This window comes from Sparus aurata, chromosome 23, assembly GCF_900880675.1.
Source record: "Sparus aurata chromosome 23, fSpaAur1.1, whole genome shotgun sequence".
NCBI lineage: Eukaryota > Metazoa > Chordata > Actinopteri > Spariformes > Sparidae > Sparus > Sparus aurata.
In genome coordinates, this window is record NC_044209.1 from 29295610 (window position 1) to 29317562 (window position 21953).

Sequence of the window (21953 nt, forward strand, 5' to 3'; positions counted from 1 at the left end):
ACAGCTGAGATGAAACATGTGATTAACGGTTCGAACATTCAGTTTCTGGTCGACGCTCCTGAACAAAGACAGGAAAGAGACGAACCTGAACATCTGAATATAGAAAATACAGTAACAAAAAAACACTTTTACATCATTGATATTGTTAAACAACCTCCAGTTTAAATCTCTTCAGTAGAAGATGTTTTAAAGATGAAGGAACGTTTGAAACACGGAGAGAAAGTTGCTGCTACAAACAGTTAACGTAGAAAAGTCAGCAGATGGAAACAGTCATCAGCTGCAGCCTTACTGCTGATCATTCCTCATTAATTGTTCTTTATTACATCAGAAAACTGTCATCCAAGATTAATTTGAGTCCTTTTTTATCAGTTTAAAAACAGAAAAAAAAGAAAGAAAGAAGCTGGAAACGTCAGCAGGACTGTAGAAATGATCCTCTGAGGATCGTCTGTTGGTGTCGGCACTCGAGTGGAAGCTTTGAAACCAGCCTGACGTCTCCGACTGACGGCTGCTGTTTGTGTGTGCATCATGTAAACGTGTGGCTTTAGACTAAAGTGCCTATAAAGAAGTGACGTGGAGGTGTGTGAGTGTGACTGTAGGGAGGCTGTGGTTCTGTGTGGTTCTGTGTTGGTCCGTTGTGAGGCACCGTGTTGGTCTGTGAGGTCGGTCACACGGTGCCTTCGGTCCGCCTGTCGAACGGTTTCTCCTCCTGTCGTCCGAACTGATCTGAGCTCAGCTGCAGGACGGACGACGATGCTGAATCTCGTCTGTCGCTGAAGACGAGCCTGATGAGATTAATTAACTTTTGTCGCTCAATAAAATCTTTTCTATGATTCAACATGTTCGTCTCAGCGTTTTGTGTGTAAAACAACTTGTAGAACTCTAAAGATATTTATTATATACTATTATATATTATATTGTAGTATATGACAATAAAAAATATTTATTATATTGTAATGTATGACAAATATATTTATTGTATTGTCATAAATAACAAAATACATATTTTGATGTAATTTATTGCAATAAATATTTGACAATAAAATAGATTTATTTTATTATATATATTATATTTTAATATATAGTTATTATATTATATAAAGTATATATTATATTTATTTAAATATGTTTTGTATTTATTGTGTTGGTAAATGTACTTAGTTACATTTCACATCTGCTTTCATACACATCCGTTTTCATGTCTTATTTTGACATCTAATAGGTAGCAACATACACTTCCGGTACTGCCTTTTATTTTGAAGCAGCTCCGGACGTGTGTGTGTCGGTGTTGGTCCGTGTGGAGGAGAGAGGCTGAGCTCAGTGTGTGTGTGACCGCAGACTGATACACACACCGTCCTCCTCCTCACACACACACACACACGCACTGAACTCTAACTTTGTCTGTGTATCGATTAATCCGCCATCATGGATCTGGACCCGGCCGTTATTATTCCCGCCATCATCTTCACCGTCGTCGCCATTTATTTCGCCACCTCGCTGCTCAGTAAGAAGCCCGACGCCTCGTCCTCCGCTGCCCAGAGCAAGCAGCCCAAAGTCGGCTACGGAGATGACGTCCCCCCGTCCAGAGCTCTGGCCCCGCCGCGACCAGAACCTCCGGCTCCGGACTCACACGTGAAGGTAAAGATCCATAATGTTATCGATTTACTGGAAAATGTCCAATAATCACACCTTATCAGACACTTTTATTGATTTAAGACATTTCTCTCATTAATCAGCAACTTTTCAGTCAATAAAAGACAATAAACGATTTTTTGTTATTAAAGAGGAACTAATAAATATGTTCATGTTCAGAAAATGACTTTAAACTCTTTATTTTACAAAAACAAAATGTATTTAATTTTCAGAAACATTTAAATTATGTTTTTTCAGTATTTTATAATTAAATGTGACTGAAATCACTTCACAACAGACACACTGAACAAAGAGCCTCCATGTTTTATATTATTTAATTTAATTTATTACATTTGTGTAGTTTAGCAGAAGGAGTTGAAACTGTGATGTCGTGAAGTAACAGAACAGACTCGGTGAGTAATCGAGCTGTTCTCAGAGGAACATCAGGTCCCAGAACTCTGTCTGAGGCCTGAGAGGTGGCAGGGTCCGCCACATAAATCCTCTTTAAGGCCACTTTGTTTCTTGATGAAGACAAAAGAGAGTTTGTGTGAAGATCCTCGAGTCCGGACAGAACCAGAACCATACTTGGAACAGAGAAAACATCTCAGCTCCTGGTGTGTGTTTACAGAAGGAATTAAACTTAATTATAATTAATTAATTCTTCACTTTGAACTGTTCAATGAGTTTATTCAGTTCAACTTTATCGCCCTGATGTGTGCGGTCAGTAAACAGTCTGTCATCATCTCATGAATAATAAACATTTTAATTAAATGAACCAGAATAACTGAAAGTTTTAATAAGATGATTAAAGTGTAAACAGACTGCACATGATGATACAAATTAAACATTAAACATATAAATGTGTTTTTTATAGACAGATAAGAGATGAAACTGTTATTTAATCCAGTAATTAAGAATCATCTTCTGTTCTCTTCATTTGCTTCTTGTTTGCATTTTAAAGTTCCGCCTGCTGCTGATCGTTTCTCAGTTATTGATCAGGACTGACGTCACGTTACCTCCATGATACCTGCACACAAAGACCACAGTGCTGTCGACGACTCATAAACTAATAAACAGCCTCAGTAACTGTAGAAGTTTTGAATAGATAAATAAAGTTTTTACACTGTTAATATAATTCACTGCACAGACGAACAGAGAAACACTGCGGACTTCTGTCACGAGTCAGTTCATCGTTAAACACTTGAGCCTGATTAGAATGTTGGTTTAAGATTATTTTCATTAATTATATTTAAATATTTTTTTTATTTATCAATATTTCTGTTGATAAAATGTCACAAATAGTGAAAACGAGTCCAGAGTGACGTGAAGTCGATCTGTTCCAGACTTTAATGACCAAAAATCTGCAGACCTGATAGCATTACATCATGCTAATTAACATGCTAATGTGAGATAGCACACATTTTAAACATGGATCCCTCTGTGAGTCTGAGGGGAAGCTCTGATTTGAGCTCAATGCTAACATGTTGAGGTTGAGCTGGTGTAACATTCACCATCGTAGTTTAGCATGTTAGCATGTTGCTAGCATGTACAGAAACACCTTCATAACTTCACCTTCTAGCGCAGGATGTTAGTACAGCATTAAAATGAGCTAATATTAGCATGCTAGCACACTAAACCCAGACAGTGGTAAACATTATATAGCATGTTAGCATTTAGCGCGAAGCAACGCTGCAACCTCACAGAGCTGCTAGCAGTGGTCTTTGTTTATTGACTTACGACTTTAGCAAATTAATTGATTATGTAAATTTCCTGTTGATCGATCAATAAACTCCTTCATGACACTCTTTCATGATAACTGCCAAAAATGCAACTTTTTAGTTTTAGCATAAAAACAGAAACTAGCAACAAATGTAAAATAGATATTGAACTCGAGGTCCACTGACTGGCTTCCTCAGAGCCTTCACCCTCAGTTCATGGTCTTCTAAAGTTATCTATCTATCTATCTATCTATCATCAATGAGTGAAGTTTCCTCCTCCGGTACAAAACATGCAAAAAAACCATACTGCAGCAATTTCCAACGGTGTTAATGTGTAAAAGCTCAAATAAATGATTGTTATTATACTTGATTGTTATCATGTCCAATAATCAGTGAAGGATGTTCCTGTAAACGTTCAATGTGGAAGAAAGCGTAAAATAAAACAAATGTGAACAAACCTAGCATGCTAACCTAGCATGCTAACCAGCTCGCTCGGTCCAGAGCTCCTGTGGTAGCGGTTGAACACTGAAGCTCCCCTGTGGCTCTGAGCTCCTCTCTAGACCAATAGATTAATGGCTAACTGAGCTAACTAGCTAACAGCAGCTGCAGTTAGCAGCTAGCTGCTGGCTCTTATTTGTTTTCGGTATGTATTCGACAGGCGTCCACTTCTCACACGTTGCACCTTTCACTTTAACTTTCTCTTCTCTCTGTCGTCACACTTCTGGTTCTGGTTAACGTTGACACTGTGACCCGATCACCATCTGTGACCACTGGATGCTGATTTGCTTCTGCACACAGTGACGGACTTTATGAAAATGTTCTGAGCTGTTTTAAGGAGCGAGGACACAAAGTACCCACAGCTGGAATGATCCGACATGTAAATCAGGGTTTGTCTTTGGAGGTCACTCTGCTGCTGACCATCGTGTGCTGGCTGGTTCTGACCTTTCTCCACCTGCAGCAGAACCTTTACAGTCTGAGGAATGTGCCCACGGCGGCTGTAACATGCGACGGACAGACGGACCGTCTATATTTGGTGGCAGCATGAATCCTATATTTGCACCTGTGTATGTTCACGGTGTCACATGTCTGAATGTTCTGTGGAGGTGGGTGTGACGCCTCACATGGTTTCATGTGATGTTTGACAACTGGGAGGTCTGTTCTGGTATTTGATCCTGCTGATTCAGCCAGAACCGACTGTGAGTTCAGTTCAACATGCTGTGAAGTCACATTTCAACTTTCTTCCATCGTGTCCTGGACGGTTTAATTGTACTTTAACTTTAAGTTGATCGTGAGCTGCAGCTCTGAGATCCATAAAGCAACGTGTGAAATCTGACTCGTGTTTTATTGGTGATTGGATCTCGTTAGTTTAATGAAGCTGCTGCTGATTTAGCACATAAAACTGTAACTTAAACTGTTTCACACAGAGGTGACGTTGTGTCCAGAGGTGGAGGAATGAAGCTGGTACCAGTAAAAGTTCTGCTCCTGCTCACTGAAGTAAAAGTCTGGAAGTATTCGCCTCAAAATGTTCTACAAGCAGAAAAACAACTTCTGCTTTCCTCCTCCTCCTCTCTGTGTTAGCGACGTGGCTACCGCTCGCAGCCTGTTAATAAAAACAGTATTTTTTAAGTGGAGTCTGGTGCAGAGCTGCTCAGGCTGGGAGGCTAACCACATGCTAACTGTTGAGACGCCCTCGCAGCTTCAGTCATCACAGACAAAGGCCGAAACAACAGTCCGTCTGTGTCTCAGCTCCACACAGACCTCCTTTATGCCCACAGAGAAAGCTGTAAAAGGACCATGATGCTTTGCTGCAGCTGTACGGTACAGACAGTGCAGGCGGCCTCTCGCTGGTGAAACCTTATCAGCGGACAGGAGGGCGTGGCGGCAGAAATTAGCTGCTCGCTGACACTCAGCACAAAGATTGATGTCAGTCAGTCTCCTCTGTTATATTTGGCTCAGAACAACACAGCAGCTCAGTTTTATGTTCTACAGGTTGAGAGCGCCACGTGTCCACATGGCGCTCTGTGAAAACCTGCAGCCGCCATTTCTGTCTGCTGCCATAATGTTTGACTCAGAATCACTTTAATACTGTCGTCTTCTCTGGGACGGATCGAGACCGACGGGAAGGATTAGAGAAAATCAGTTCTTTGATTAAAAAAAAAAAAAGGTCAAAGGTAAAGAAATCTAGACGAGTACACACATTTACTCGAGTACTTTATGTAAGTACAGGTAGTTACTTTTGTACTTGAAGCTGCCAACAGCGCCTACACTAGTATTTCAAACCATTTAACTTGTGGGGTGACAATTGTTTGTTCGTGATGAGAACATGTGCTGTGTAATCTGGTCCTGCGTGCTAACGTTAGCAGCTCGGCTCTTATCTGGTCGACGTTACAGCAGATGTTAGATCAGCAGAACATCTCTGATAGTCCTGCAGGACCGTCTGTGCAGGGCCCAGTTCAGTCTGTTAGCATGATGTCATGACGCCGGCTTTGTTAGCATTAGCCTCAATCTGTTAGCATGATGTCATGACCAGGGACCTTCTGGTCTTTTACAACATGGATTTAGACTTTAAGTTGTGTAAATGTTCTGACTGCTTCCTCCACCGCCTGATTCTGCCCAGATTCATACCCAGGTCCTGTAGACCCCGACCCAGAGCAGCCTGCAGTGTTGTCCCGGTCCACTCAGCTCCCTGTTAACAGATTTACAGCCGTGCAGACGCTCTGTGTGTGTCTGCCATCTGACCCGGGCCCGGTATGGCTCTGTGACATTTATGTTGGTAGCATGTTGTTCTGTTCCATCTTCTAAAGTTGCAGCTGCAGCGGCTCCTCCTCCGTCCAGCCTGCAGCCTTAAAAGGCAGCGAGGACGTTCGCTGCACTTCATCCTGTAATTTCTGCATTAAACAGTGCGAGCCTTTGTTGTTCTGATGGGAACATGTGAGGATGGGTTCTGTTTGGGTTCTGTTCACGCTCTGGATAAAAAATGTGTTTTATATGAGGAGATGAAGAAGAAGAAGAGTGTGCATGAAAGGAGAAGGTGTGTCGGCTTCATCAGAACCTTTCTTCTCCTCGCTCTCTGATCCAGCAGCGTGTTGTCGTGGCGACGCAGCTCCGTCCATATATGGACATGTTATTATGTTACTGCAGGTTGAAGGAGAGCCGGCGTGAGAGCAGCTGCTCTGTGTGGAGGACAGAGGTGGAGTCAGTCCCATCTGCACGGTTCTGTATCAGCTCTCACCGGGCCGGACCTGCCGGACCGGCCGGGTCTGTGGTGCCGCTGCCCAGAGAAACGATCCACTGTGATTCATGACAGTTAAATAAAACTAAACATGATTTAAAGAAACAGAATCTGTCACAGTGTAAATCTAAAAACCAGAATAAATGTGACGTCACCAAATGTTTTTACGCATCATCAGCATTTTATAGAGCAGCAGAAGAAGAAACTGTGAGGAAAAAAACACTTTCAGCCTGATTTTGGGGCAAAGTTTTTATCTGTACATGCAGATTTGATGTGTGGTCGACAGATTCAGCGTCTTGGTCTCGTTAGCATGAGCTAACGGCCCGGGGACGTCGCCAAGATGGCTGCCGAGTGGCAGGAGCTCCCTTTAAGGACTGCGGTGTCAGCAGTAGATGGACCGGACTCATCAGGTCTTTCTTAAGAAGTAGATGTTGGTTCTGATGCTGTTCGTCTCACTGGATGAAGGTTTCAGCCTCTAAATATCTAAAAAGCTGCAATTTATTCTTTTTTCATGCTTTTAATTTGAAAAGACATCCCACCACCTGTCACGTTAGAGCGTTTACCATATAAGGGGCGGGGCATGATTCAAGGTTAAAGTGCCCGGTTGTGCTTCATCCCATGAGTCAGCACCGGTCCAGAGGCCTGGTGCTGACTCACCCGCTGGGTGTGGCCTGCGTGGCGTTCACAGACCCCTCGTCTCTCTGGGTTTTATCAGAGCTGTGTTCTGATTGGACCTCCTGTTGTCTGACATACCTCAGCTGGTATTTCCCCCCTGGCTTGGGCCAGTTCCTGCCTCTCCTCCTCCCTCTGGAGCCGGGCCTCGTCTGGTCCGGTCCGGTTTGACGACACCTCTGCTTCTCAGCGCTCAGAGCTTTTGGCCGGCTGTCAAATCCAGGAGAAAACAATGGCTCTGATATCACAGCATGGAGCTCATTCCTCCTCTGTTGTGGGTCAGAACCACACCCAGCAGTGAGGGCACGTCCTGGCATGGACTGGACTTTTTGTTTTGGATGTGATGAAGAAGTCCGGTCTGGTCTGATACTGAGGAGAGTTCAGAAGCTCTTTACAGAAACAGACGAGCTGAAGGGAAGAAGAGAAACTGCACAGAGGACAAGTTGTTCTGTTTGTTCCACAGAGGAAGCCAAGCACATTGGAGGCGGAGCTTACCTCGTGGACGACCAACTGCTGAGAACTGAAATCACTGTGAACTTTGAGAGTGACTCAAAGATGAACGAGTGAAACATCTGCTGAGCAAACAGTCTTCATCTCTGAAATAAAGCTTCATGTGTTCATTTCTAGCAGCAGCAGAGTAACCGCTAACTGTTGCTAACTGTCGCTAACTGTTTCTAACTGTTTCTAACTGCCGCTAACTGTCGCTAACTGTTGCTAACTGTCGCTAACTGTCGCTGCCTTAAGCTAGTTAGCTAAGTTAGCTCGGACAGGGAGCTCAGAGCACAGGAGGAGGTTTTCACATTTGTTTTGAACTAAGCCTTGTTTAAAGAAAGACTCAGAGTGACGACAGCCTCGCTGACCGTCTGCAGTAACACAGGATAAAGTGTCGGGTCGGGTCGAGCAGCTCACTGAACCGGGCCTCAGGCGCTGCACCAACCAGTTTGCTCAGGTTGTTCTGTACATTCGCCTCGTGCCCGGAGACCTGATGCTGTTCCTCTGCGCCTGCCGCTGAGCTAAAGTGGCTTTTAGGAGTGAAGCACTCAGTGTAACGTTACAGATCAGATATAATTATCCAGGAAACGCTCCGAGGCTGCGAAGCTGAGAGGACTCCAAACGAGTCCACGCTCGGTTCTTTAATTGTTCTTGGTTCTATTTGACTTTCTGAGAAACAAAGAGGACTTTGTTCTAATCTTTGTTCAGAGTTTTTAATCTTCACGCAGCAGCTGACAGATTGAATGAAGAATATCATGATCTATATGCAGATTAACATAATTATGGTGTCGTGTCTCATAATCTTGATTTTTTTATTTTATAATGTTGATTTCTATCATATCTTAATATTTCCTTCAGTCTTGCTCTCACACCTTCACATCTAAAGTCTCTCACGATGGAAACGTGTGATTTTAACATCCATTCATCTGTTTTCCAGCAGAAATGGGTCTCTCTAATCTCTCTAATGCTGCTGATTGATTTATTCCCGGGAGCAGAACTCTAACGATGATCTCATGCAGGATTTACTCACCCAACAAACATCTGACCAATTTAGGACAGCGCTGGAAGCCGGGCCTCGGTTTATCATCCCGCTGACTCACACAGTGATTTAATGACGCTGCGTTTAGGAACACATTGTTTCAGCCAGTCGGCACTTTGCTGTTGAGATTATTTCGGTGTTTCACGGCTCAGGAATTCAGAGGCTGAGGAAGTGTTCCTGTCAGAGGGCGAGAGGGCGGCGGCAGGATTAAGACACCCGGCTGGCAGCAGACGGTCCGGTGGGATCGGTTTAATACAGTCAGGACTGATGCGTTTCACTGTCTGACCTCCCAGGATGCCACCAGTTGTCACTGCAGTGAGTCATCAGTGGCTGAACTGTGGCGCCTGGTCGGGTCCAGGCTGGATTTGACTGATTGGACCAGGCAAGAACTCTACAGTCCGGCTCCTGGTCCTGATATTTCTGTGCTGGAGATGATGTGACCACAGGATGATTTGATATTCAGTTGTTTCCTGATGAGGAGAATGATCTGTGTTTCATGTCAACAGAGATGTTTTTAGCCTAGCTTAGCACAAAGACTGGGAGCAGGGGGAAACACTTAGCCACTTTCTTACAACACCAGTTCTCTCAAAGTCACATGTTGTTGGCTAGCTTGTGAGCTAACGAGTCACCAGTCCATCCTGTAGTCGGCAGAAGAGACGCCTCGATGCTAACAGCAAGCTAAAGAGACTCACAAACAAACATTCAGCTTGCTAACTCTCCAACTCCAACACAACGGGTCGGCTGCACGATGTTTGTGTTTCAGCAGGATCAACGTTTAATGGACCCAAAATAAGATCATACCAAGCTAAATGAACAGCTAGCTTGAAGCTAAAAGAACAGCTAACTCTAAGATAAAGGAGCTAATTAAAGCTATTTAGAAGCTAATCAGAATAAAAAAAGATATTTTACAATCTTTGGTTTTCTTTAAATTCTTTGTTGACGTTGTTTTATGAAGCTAACAGGAGCTAGAAGCTAGCTCCATGCTAAAAGGCTAATCTAAACATGTCTGCAGTTTCACCAGCTGTTCTACTATTGAACGCATCATTAAAGAGTCTGAAGCCGCCATGTTGGTGTCACTGCGCCGAGCTGAAGGAGCTCGAATGTCCATCAGTGCCGAGTCAGCACTTTACAGGAGACAGACAGGTGTGTGTGTGTGTGTGTGTGTGTGTGTGTGTGTGTGTGTGTGTGTGTGACAGGTTGCAGACACTGAAGTGGGTTCAGTTTGTTCTGGTGTCAGCGGCAGGCGGCGGCTGATCCTCGACGAGGAGCTGCAGCTGACAGAAGTCAGTCAGACTGTCAGAGGTCAGCCGGCCAATCAGCTGTCAGCAGAGGGTTCCCATGACAACGAGCACCTCAGCTGATGATCAGAACTGCCGACTGTGTTCACCTGATGATGTCACATTCTGATGTTTGAAGTTAACTGTTTGAAACCATTTGTCTCTCCAGGCTGCTCCAGAACCAGTAAAAGCTCCAGAACCAGTAAAAGCACCAGAACCAGTAAAAGCACCAGAACCAGCTAAGGCACCGGAACCAGTTAAGGCACCAAAACCAGTTCCAGAGCCTGTTCCAGAGCCAGTAAAAGTCCCAGAACCTGTCCCAGAACCAGAGACTCTTCCAGAACCAGAACTTGTTCCAGAACCAGTTGCAGCACAAGAAGTAGCTGCAGTACCAGAACCCATCCCAGAACCTGTTCCAGAGGCAGATCCAGAGCCTGTGGTTGAGTCTGAACCAGTACCTGAACCTGAACCTGTGGTGGAGGAGTCCTTACCTGAGCTGATCCCTGGAATCATAGAAGACCGCCTGCCGACCCCTGAACCCGTTGTCGAGGTAGCACCTGAGCCTGAACCAGAAGCAGAACCAGAACCAGAGACCAACAGCGGTAAGACTCTGAGTGGACGTGTGTTTAGTTTATTTAGAGGGTTTGGATATTTTATACCGACCTCTGAGTTCTGACTTCAGTCAGTCTCATTAATCCGACCCGGTCTCGTCCAGATGTGACGGATTCAAATTCATCAAAGCAAACTAAATGGACCAACAGGTTTACTGTTTGGGTCCAACTGAGTTCATCAAACAGAAATTAAAATCTCATGTTTTAGATCATAAATGACTAAATCATCTTAATTAAAAGTGTTCGTATGCCTGCAGAGTTAATTAATTAATTAATTAATTAACTCTGCAGGCATACGAATACTCATTTATTTATCTAATAGATAAATAAATGAGGTCACTGTTCAGATGTTTGTAACTGGAGGCTGCTGGTTCATGTCGTCCTCCTCAGTGATCAGCTGACAAAATGATGATGTCATACTGTTCCGCTGAACGATGTGGGTCGTATAAACGAAGAGAATCTGACGAATCGTAACGTCTCACCTACTTTCTGACTGATCAGCGGCAGGTTGTTATATTTCAATAAAACGTAACATATTTGAAAACCTGTCAGCTAACGTTAGCATCAACCACTTCCTCGCTAAGATTAAACTACTTCTGTACATTAATGTCATCGTGGACGCGTTTATTTGAACACTTTGGACGTCATCAAGCTTCGTTTACATCTTTACATGTTTCAGTCACTTAGCGGTGAAATGAAAACGATCTCCATCAATTATACGACTTGCAGAGCGTCGTCGTCCTGTTGATGCTAGCATTTAACGACCAAAACAAACGGGGCAGCAACTCAACAGAGTAACCGCTAACCCTTAGCTCAGTTAGCTGAGTTAGCCTTGCAGCTAGCAGTCCAGACTTGGAGCGTAGGAACCAGATGCTAGTTGCTTAGCATGCTAATCTCAGGAGATATCTGCAACACAGAAGTCCAAATGTCCAGAATACGACTTGTTTACATTCTGTTGATCACTTGTGTTATTTCTGAACACTCCTCCTCGTTAAGCTTCCTGCTCTGAGCGTGACGTCAGAACAATGGTCGCCATGTGCAGCTGGTCCATTGACATACAGACTGACAGAACCTTTCTCCTCCCGGGTCACTTGTCTAACTGGATCCATACGTATCAGAAGCTTCCTTTGTCCACTTGACTGTTCAGCAGCTTGTTGTAGCAGCAGACGTCAGCGGCTGCACTCGGCTGATAAGGAGAAGCTGTCAGGCTGCTCTGACACGTCTGACTGAACAGATATATTAATAATCAATACATTTACAGTAAAATATCAATACAGTCCCACGAATCCACCGAGCAGAACATCCTCCAGATCAAACAGTTCTGAGGACGTGAAGTTTCAACACGAGACGGTCTGATACGATAAACAGCCGCCTGTGACCAGGTGCTCACTTCCTGTGTGTGTGTGTGTGTGTGTGTGTGTGTCTGTGTGTGTGTGTGTGTGTGTGTGTGTGTGTGTGTGTGTGTGTTTGGAGGCGCAGCAGCCATCTGCTTTTAATCTTGAACAGTCAGTTAAGCACTTGGCAGCCGAGAACAACAGCCGCCATCCAGACTGACAATCTGCTTTGTGTCCCTCCAACCTGTGACACGACAGGTGGAACAACAGGTGTGTGTGTGTGTGTGTGTGTGATCGTTAACTTTGTGCTGAGCGAACACGTCACACTCACACAAGTTTAAATAAGTATTCAGATCTTTAACTAAAGTAAACGTAGACTCTGTGGAGCTTCTGTGTCGTGCTGCACGTCGGGTCGGTCGTTAGTTTATGTTAGCGGACTCTGGAGCGAGGCGCTGAGACCAGACACTCCAGAACCTCAAAGACTTTAACAGCTCATCCACAGGCTGGTTTACACAAGGAGACAGAGACAGGAAGACAACAGGCTCCATGTTACGTAACAATCTGCTCACATACGACCAATACAAAAGAAATAGTAAAGTAAATTTATAGCACCAAAAGTAAAAATACTGGTTCTTCCAAAGTCTCTGCTGTGAATGTTTTACTGCTGACTGAACCGGGTCGGGCCCGGTCGGCTAACCGTGTGTCCTCTGTGTATCTCCTGTGTGTCAGATCTGGCTGCAGCTGAAGATAAAGTGACGTTCACCCCGGGCAAGAAACAGAGCAAGTTTGAGACGATGATGACGAAGGAGGAGATCGAGGAGGAGCAGAGGTCAGTTTAACCTGTCAGCCTCCCGCAGCATGACGTCTGACATGATGTCTGACATGATGTCTGTCATGACGACTGACATGACGTCTGACATGACGTCTGACATGATGTCTGACATGACGACTGCCATGATATCTGACATGATGTCTGACATGACGTCTGACATGACGTCTGACATGACGACTGACATGACGACTGACATGACGTCTGTCATGATGTCTGTCATGATGTCTGACATGACGTCTGACATGATGTCTGACATGACGTCTGACATGACGTCTGACATGACGTCTGTCATGATGACTGACATGACGTCTGACATGACGTCTGACATGACGACTGACATGACGTCTGATATGACGACTGACATGACGTCTGACATGACGTCTGACATGACGTCTGACATGACGACTGACATGACGTCTGTCATGACGTCTGACATGACGTCTGATATGACGACTGACATGATGTCTGTCATGACGACTGACATGATGTCTGACATGACGTCTGACATGATGTCTGACATGACGTCTGACATGACGTCTGATATGATGACTGACATGACGTCTGACATGATGACTGGCATGATGGATGCATGTCCTGCTTGCTGCCCTGTTTCATGTTTGTTTCATCCTTTGCCTGCATGAAAAGAAAGAAAGCAGCTGGTGTGAGAGGAAACTGCTGAAACTGCAGCGAGATGAACGACACGCAGCTGAAGAGATATTAATTTAGTTGCGCTGAAGGAAAAACAGACTGATGACCTGTTGTTGTGTCCTCACTTTTACTTTATGATGTGATTTCCTGCGTCTGCCTCTCTACTTTGAACCCTGCAACAATTAGCAGAGCTAGCATTAGCTTATTCTTATGACTGATATCATTTTCATCCAGCGGCTCTAATCGTGACGCCAAACGACGAGATTATTACTGTATATTGACCACCACCACCTGACGGTGTAACTGTTGTGTTGTGTGTTGTGTCTAACGGAAACAAGCCAAGACGAAGCTAACGTTAGCATGCTAATTTCTGACCCGTTCAGAGTAGAAGAAGTTTGGAGTCCGATCGACATGTCTGACCTGAGATGAAAACAAAACATACCTCAGATCATGAACGTTAGTTAGCTTAGCATAATCAGACATTTCTTTGAGTATCGCTCACTCTGACATACACAGATTTGTTCATGAAGGCCGGCAGACATTTATAAAAATATTCTTTTAGCTTCTGTTTTTAAAGTAATTCATTCATTCGTGCAGCCGACAGAAAAGATGGCCGACGTCTCTGTCAGTCACATGTCTTCTCCTCACGACTCTCAGGTCACGTAGCTTCGTGTCAGGGTGTTTGTCCTCGTCAATAATGGATTTGTTCTTATCTTAGTTTTGCGTTAATGTGTGAAGATGACAGATTCCTCAGTGTTGCTGGAGCAGCTCCGGAGGCCGGACGCTGAGTGGACGAGGAGCTGTTGTGTAATCTGTTACGTACGTCTCTGTTCAGAGCCTGAAGGTGGACCGAGTGTTCAGCCCAGTTAAAGGAAAGAGGGCGAGTGAGGAGGAGAGGCGGTTCAGTTTAGTTTACTGTTCTTTGTCTGTCGGTCAGGGAGTGATCGTCTGCAGCTGCTCTGATTGGAGGCTCTTAAAACGTCTCTGTGGCCTGGCAGCGCTGCGTTTGAGTTCCTGCGGAGGGAAAGTGTCTTTGTCTTTGTGTGGAGCATGTTTCCCTCCTCGTCTCAGTCTGAGATGTGTCTCGGGGCCAAATGACCTCACAGACGAATAAATATTTCTGCAGCAGAGGGAGAGAGTTGATGCTGAACGGCCTCCAACTTCCTCATTCCAGCTACCCGCACACAGCGTCTGCAGACTCGCTCAGCTCTGTGAACGATGTTTGACTCAGTGTGTTCGTCGCTGCATCGAGTGTGAAAAGTGAAACATAAAGACGTCGGTCATCTGCTCACCTTCAGGCCGTTTGTGTGAACTTTAAGTTGTAGATCTCAGAAACAAGTTTGGTGCTTAAATTAACTTGATTCATGATTTTAGATCATGATTAGATGATAACCTGTTAAACGTGCATGATGAAGATCTGGATCAGAAACATGATTTTAAGGCTGAATAATGTTTTTCAGAAGAGTTTAGTTCTGACGTTCAGGATCAGAGTCAACGACTGACGCTGCAAAATTAAAGATAAACCTCTCAATAAATCTGTTCATACACCGTTAAATACATCAAAAATACATTAAACATTTATATCCTTCTTTACATTAAACAATTCATGAAACACGCAGTTACTCTTCATCCTGTACCGAGTTAAAATGTGAATTAATGTGTCCAATAATGGATATTAATTATTAATTAATTCAATGTTACATAACATTTGTTTTAATTTGCTTCTGTTTTAAAATGACCAGTATAATATGTGTGTGTGTGTGTGTGTGTGTGTGTGTGTGTGTGTGTGTGTATATATGTATTTTTCATATTCTAGATAAATTGAAATTAAATCAGAAAGTAATCAAACAGGTGAATTAACACAGAAGCAAATTAAAACCTGAAAAATTAATTAATGTCACATTTTATCATCATGTCTTTTATTTCTGACTTCATTTCTTTGAGACATATTTTTATACTATATTGACTTTGTCAGTTTCAGTCCCCACATATATTTATATATATTATTTTATATATATATATAAAATATGGTCCTCCTCCCTCCTCCGGTCCGTCGTCCGGTCCGCTGACTCCGGGTCAGCTGGATGGCGGCGCTCAGTGTTTCTGGATGATCGTCTCCAGGTGTGTCGAGTGTCTGACCTGCTCCACCTTTATCTTTCAGGATAGAGCTTACGTCTGATTTTACTTCTCTGTAATGATCCAGCAGCTGTCAGGGTGTTAGAACGATCTGGTAGGTGATATTTATATTCAATAATCCTCCAGTCACTTCCGGACCTCCGGTCCTCCTCACAGAACCCCACAGAACCCCGACAAGTACGGATCGACTGATGACTCCCAGATTTTATGTGTTTTCTACCAATTACATTCATTTTATTTCATAGAAAAATATGATTTTATTTACTATTTCTTTATATGAAACAAAAAACTAAATGTTTCTCTGAACAGAACCAGAGAATCATGAATCGGTTTAATGTGAATATTTGATGAAGAAAAAACAAAAAAGATGAAACACGAGTTTAAACAGAACATTACATTTTTTAATACGTTTTTTGATAATAAGTTTTTGTGACTCTATAAATATATGTTTATATAAACTTATAACGTATAAAACAGAAGTGTAAAGTTTTTGTGTCCGACCACTTCTGTAACTCTGAAACATTGTGACATCACACCTGCTCCACGCTGTGATTGGTCAGATGAGAAAGGAGGCGGAGCTTGTTCTTTATGTTTACTGCTGAATTTGACATCATGAAATCTTTCGGGAGAGACGATTTTATTTACATTGTCATCAAAATATACTTCAAGTAATAAAGTAAAAGTACTCAGTATGCAGAAATACTCGTGTAACTACTGTAACTACTGTAACTACTGTAACTACTCGAGTAAAGTAAAGATATGGTGTTAGAATATTTCTGATCATCACAATCTGTTCTTCATTTGATTATTATTGAATGTAATCTGTACAGTAACTAGTAACTAAAGTAATCAGACAAATGTAGTGGAGTAGAAGTATAAAGTAGCAGAAATTGAAAATAGTAAGTAAATAAGTCTTTTCTTCTTCTGCTCCTGCTGTTATCTGTTTGTCTGACAGTTTACAGCCTTCAGCTGTACCAGTTAGCTACAAGCTAATTCACACCTGAGCAGGAGACGATATCTGTTTTATAAAAGTTGTTTTAGAGATTTAGAGACAGGTCAGAAACATAAAACAAGTTTTATTTAATTTCTGTCAGTTTGTTTTGACAATATGAACATTTATAAATCACTGAAGTTTGAGTTTAATCAACTTTAATAATCATAAATAAGACTCATCAAACTATTATCAGTCTATCCCTGCTCATCAGTCCACCTGTCCTCCCTGTGATGCCTTCACTGACCACCACCTCCTCCTGCTCCTTCTCCTCCTTCTCCTCCTCCACCTCCTCCTCCTCCTCCTCCTCCTCCACCTCCTCCTCCACCTCCTCCTCCTCCTCCACCTCCTCCTGGTAACTGGGTCACATGGTTCATCTGTTTGCAGCCAGCTGTTACAGCAGGAGTACTCTGTAGTTGTACTCTGTTACAGATGGAGGACGTAACAGATCCTCTCAGTTTTCACCAGAACACACTAACTGGGGGGACAAAGAAGGGAAGACGGGCCGAAGTGGGTCATGTGTTGTTAGAGGCGCTAAGGCGTCCATACAGAACCCACAAAGGATCCTATAGGAACCTTCGTCAGGCTTTAAGAGGGAACACAAAGGAGACGCTCAGCAGCTCATCAAGACGAGCAGTGTTCACAACCCAGAAGTAAACAAGACAAGCAGGAAGTAAATAAAACACTTAACAATCTTTATATAAACAGGGAGGAAAACTCAATACAAAAGTCCATTTAGAAAATCACTGTTTTTCAGCAGAATCATTAACGTCAGGTCTGTACAGAATAGTGTTTTATTCTGAAAACTTTCACTACATTTCTGATTATTCTGACGTACTTTGACTTCAGTCAGTTCTCCGTCCAGCAGCTGAACTGGATCCACAGTCCGGTTCTGTGGGCTGAGACGTTTGTATCAGAACAGTTCTGTTAGTTGTATATGAGACTCTGGATATTTATATATTACTATAATTTCACAGAAAACTCTTCTTTGTCCAGTCGTCTGTTCTATAAAGTGATTTTATTCTTCAAGTCTGCAGGAAAACAATAAACAGACTATTTTACTTTTTAAAGCAGTTTAAGAATAAAAAAGTGTTTCAGAGCCACAAAACAAACTGAATATCAGATGAAACAGAATTAATACTTAATTTATTAATTAACTGTTTACTGTAAAGTCTTAGCTGATGTTTATAAACCTTTAATAAACGGGTTGAAAAGCCTTTAATTGTTTGTTAACTGAAGTTTAGTGAAGTGTTCATGAATGACGTCATCATAAAGTGCTGCTGTGTGTGAGCGCCCTCTGCAGGACAAACACCGACATTACACCTGATCACAGAACGAGTCAGGTGTTTTACCTGAAGCAGGACGATAGTATAATACTATATAACATAACGTAATATAATATTATATTATATTACATTATATTATATCATATTATGTTATATCATATGTTGTGTTTAAAGCTGTTATGAATCTCATTATAGGCATGTTGTGATGTCTGAATTATTATCAGAGAAAAAAACATCAAACACAAGTTTTAGAATGTGAATAAAACATAATAACATGTTAAATATGACATCTGGTTATTTATGTTTATTAAATCCAGACTTTGTCTTTAAAATTCAGAACTTTTAGAATGAAGTTACAGACATTTATATTTAACACACAGACGATGATCAAACTCAGGAATCCTCCAGAACAAACCGCTCTGTTTCCCTCATCACGTTCAGTCTCTGCCTCCATGTGGTGCTGCTTGGGTTCTGGTTCTGGTTCTGGTCTCTGTGGACCGAGCGCTCGCTTCTGTTACCTTCATTTATTTATTCCAGCTGCTGTCCAGCTGCGCTGCTCGCCTGCTAACCCTGCATGCTACCTGCTAACACCTCAGCTAACGGTGAGTGCTGCCGCTCAGACCTGAAACCTCTTAACGGACACACACACACACACACACACACACACACACACACACACACACAGTTAAAGGTGCATTATGTCAGAATGAACCACCTGTTGAACTCCCACAGCTGTAGCTACTGTAAGCTTGTTAGTGCAGTTAGCTTTTTAGCTTGTTAGCTCAGTTAGCATGTTAGCTCAGTTAGCAGTGCAGTATTTTTATATTCTAATATTCTTCTCATATTTTTACATATTGCACCTTTAAATTAAAGCAGTAACTGAGTTCTGCTCCGACTCGTTTGACTCAGTCGGGTCCGATCACTTTCTACAGAGTACAAGTTACATTGAAATTAGTAAAGTAATCCATTACATTACACAAATTATCGTAATCTGAATACATTATTGATCACTTTGAAACCAGATGATATCACAACTGTGAATCTGAACTTCTCTCTCAAACATTCACTGTTCCTACAGCTGACCCGGGATCAGTGTTCTGATGGTTCCTTTAAAGGAACAGTTCGCCCAAAATATTAAGATTCAGTCGGTCAGGTGACGTCTCGTCGTCCGTCTGGAGCTTCACAGTGACACAGAATGTGTGAGGAGACGATGACTGAGTTCAGATTTTTGGTGAACTGTTCCTTTAAAGGTTAAACGTTATATTTTCCCCTAAATTTAATTTATAGGAGACAAAATTGTTGTTGTGTTGCATCGAGCAGCAGTCTCTGTTCACAACCGTCATTCTCTCATGATTAATTACTGATTAATGATCCAGCGTAACATTAAAACATTTAAAGGATCGAAGCAGCGAGGTGACACTTTCAACACAAGTTTGAATGTTTTAGATATTCTGATGATTCAAACTCGCTGCTTTGCTTCTTTAAAAGTTAACAAATTAAAAGTCATATTTCCTGTTTCTGATCTGAACAGAACTTCTGTCTCGTCTCTTCTTCAGAGTTCCTGAATGATCCGCGTCAGATGCAGCTCGGCGTCTTCGCTCGTCTCCATCTTCCTCCAGCTGACGTGAAGACGACGGACGCCGACGACCGAACGACTCTTCAGTTTCACCCTTCGTGTCCTCGGAGCCTCTCGGCGACGTCTTTACACCAAAGTGCCTCCAGGAAGCTGCGATTCTACCGCTCTGCTTTTTGTGTGCAAGAGTTTTAAAGTGACGGAGAAAATACAGAGAAAATGAAGATTAACAGAAACAGAGTGACGTGATGATGATGATGATGATGATCATGATGTTTGTCAAGACTTTAAAACTATTTAACTGTGATTTAAATGAAGTTAGTTTAGTCTGCCAGTTAAAACAGTAACAATAAACCGTCATTTGGCTGATTTCAGGTCAGTTTGAGGTTTTGAGTTCTTCTTCTGTGTTTGATTTAAATGTTGAACATGAAATAAATGTGTGAGACCGAAGACGTGATGTAACTGTGGTTTCTGCCAGCAGGATATAAATATATAAATATATAAATACATGAATATTCATGTGGTTCACAAACAAGACAATGGCGCCATCAAGTGAGCAGACAGAGACGCAACAAGTGAAATGATACAAACAAATCAAAGTTAAAGAAGTGATAAATAATTAAAAACGTGAAGTTTGACAGCTTTTTAAAGTTAATGAGAGAACATTTTCTGAACACATTTCCACAGTTATGAATAAATAATAATAAGGAACAAGTTACAATAAATAAACATAATTCAACAAAAACATGTAAATCATTATGGAGGACATTTCTGTCTTTATACATATTTTCTTTATCAAACAGCAAAATAAAGCGTCGACCATCAAGTTCAAGAACACAGACGAGCTTCATCGCCTCGTTAGCTCATCGTTAAACACACAGTCCGCTAGCTGCACGGCTAACTGAGCTAACGACAGCTAGTAGACAGCCATAGATAACTACAGCAGAGGTTAGCAGAGCAGCGGTTAGCAGCTAACGTTGGACATCTCGAGTCACACGTCGTAGTATTTTGAACTTTACTCTCAAAGTTTGACGATGTTTAGTCTCCAGACGATTCTTCTTCTGTGTTGAGTTACGTGTAAATGTGTGGACGTGTGTGTGTTGTGGCTGACTTCCCAGGGTGCAACAGGAGCAGCTGGCGGCCATCTTCCTGCTGCTGAGGCAGAACCAGGAGGCACTGGGGGAGGTGACGGAGGGCGACATGGAGGAGCAGCTGAAGCTCTACACGCTCTGAGGCCCCGCCCATCACTTCCTGTTACCGCGGCAACGCAACTCACTAATACTTGAATGTAAAAAAGATTTAGTAGATGAATTTCCCAAAGATGAAACTGTAGCGTGTTGAGTGTAAATGTTTTATTTGGTGATCAAAGCTGCGAGTATTGATCACCGATCACACAAATCAATAAGTTACTGACTGGAATATTACACAATATTGTATTTTATAATCTTTACATTATTAAACATCTGTCAGCAGATGTTCTTTAGCTGAAAGTTAGCTTTGTGCTAACAGAGTTTGCTACGTTTAGATGGCGTTCTGATGAAGAGGTCAGTCGTTAGATATCTACGGCCGCTAACTGCAGGTGGAGCTGTTGAGAAGCTAACTGAACAAAAGCTAACGTTAGCCTGCTAATATTTAACCTGTTTAGATTCAAGAGAGGTGTGATTGTTGTGTAGCTAACGTTAGCATGCTAATATCGGACCTGAGTTAACAAGATGCTCCATCAGAGAGCTTCTTGGAGCTGCTCGCTGGACTTTGTTAGCTTTTTGTCTGTTTCCTCTGTTTTGAATCTTTTATGCTAAGCTAAGCTAACGGGCTGCTAGCTGTGGCTTCATATTGTACATACTGTACAGATGCGAGAGCGTCTGAACGTGTGAGTTCTGATGCTGATCAGAGGATTGTTCTCGTGGTGCCTTCAGGTTCACTGGATTTCTTCTTCAGGTCTGAAGCTCTGACATCATCACACTGTCAACACACCCAGCACACAGCAATCAGAACCAAACGGACCGGCAGCACCGGGCCAACACCTGAAATCATCCATCAGCTCGGTTCTGTTGTTTCACTCTTTGTGTCACGTTTGAAAGAGAAAGTTGAGGAAATTATTTCATTTTTTCTTGAAATATTTCAGATCTTTCTTTAAATGTGACGACTTTATTCTAAAACATTCTGTAATATATTCAAAACATTTCAACTTTTTTCTCTGTCAGAGTTTTATTGTAGAAAAAAGCCCCTGAAGTTACAGCAGCTTGTATAGCAACTGTAGCTGCTGCATTCTGGGTAATGTAGTGTTTTCTGACTCCTTTATGTGGACGTGTAACGACTTCTGTGTTGTTAATTAGACAAACAGACTCATCATACTCAATATTCACTGTCTGATATGAAACTTTATCAGACGTCATCGTGCAGAACAACAACAGACTGTTTGTATTCTGAGATTTATATATAAAATGTGTTTTTCATGATAATAAATCTGAATATTAAACATC

General features: G+C 42.4%; 1 protein-coding gene across 5 annotated transcripts; it reads left to right on the top strand.

Annotated features, from left to right (window-relative positions):
• The first annotated feature begins 1276 nt into the window (after nucleotides 1-1276).
• Nucleotides 1277-21953, top strand: si:ch73-366l1.5 (FILIA-N KH-like domain-containing protein). 5 transcript variants are annotated; one of them, XR_003982738.1, is made up of 6 exons: nucleotides 1277-1635; nucleotides 10229-10661; nucleotides 12734-12833; nucleotides 15646-15714; nucleotides 18435-18499; nucleotides 19454-19920. XR_003982738.1 is itself a non-coding variant. In XM_030408166.1 (5 exons), the coding sequence occupies exons 1-4, from the start codon at nucleotides 1423-1425 to the stop codon at nucleotides 15677-15679; spliced, it is 780 nt and encodes a 259-aa protein (XP_030264026.1). In that variant the 5' UTR covers nucleotides 1277-1422; the 3' UTR covers nucleotides 15680-15714; nucleotides 20589-21953. The 5 variants fall into 5 exon arrangements, 4 of the variants coding, with proteins under 4 accessions (XP_030264026.1, XP_030264024.1, XP_030264023.1 ...); XM_030408166.1 differs by lacking the exons at nucleotides 18435-18499; nucleotides 19454-19920 and adding an exon at nucleotides 20589-21953; XM_030408164.1 differs by lacking the exon at nucleotides 18435-18499.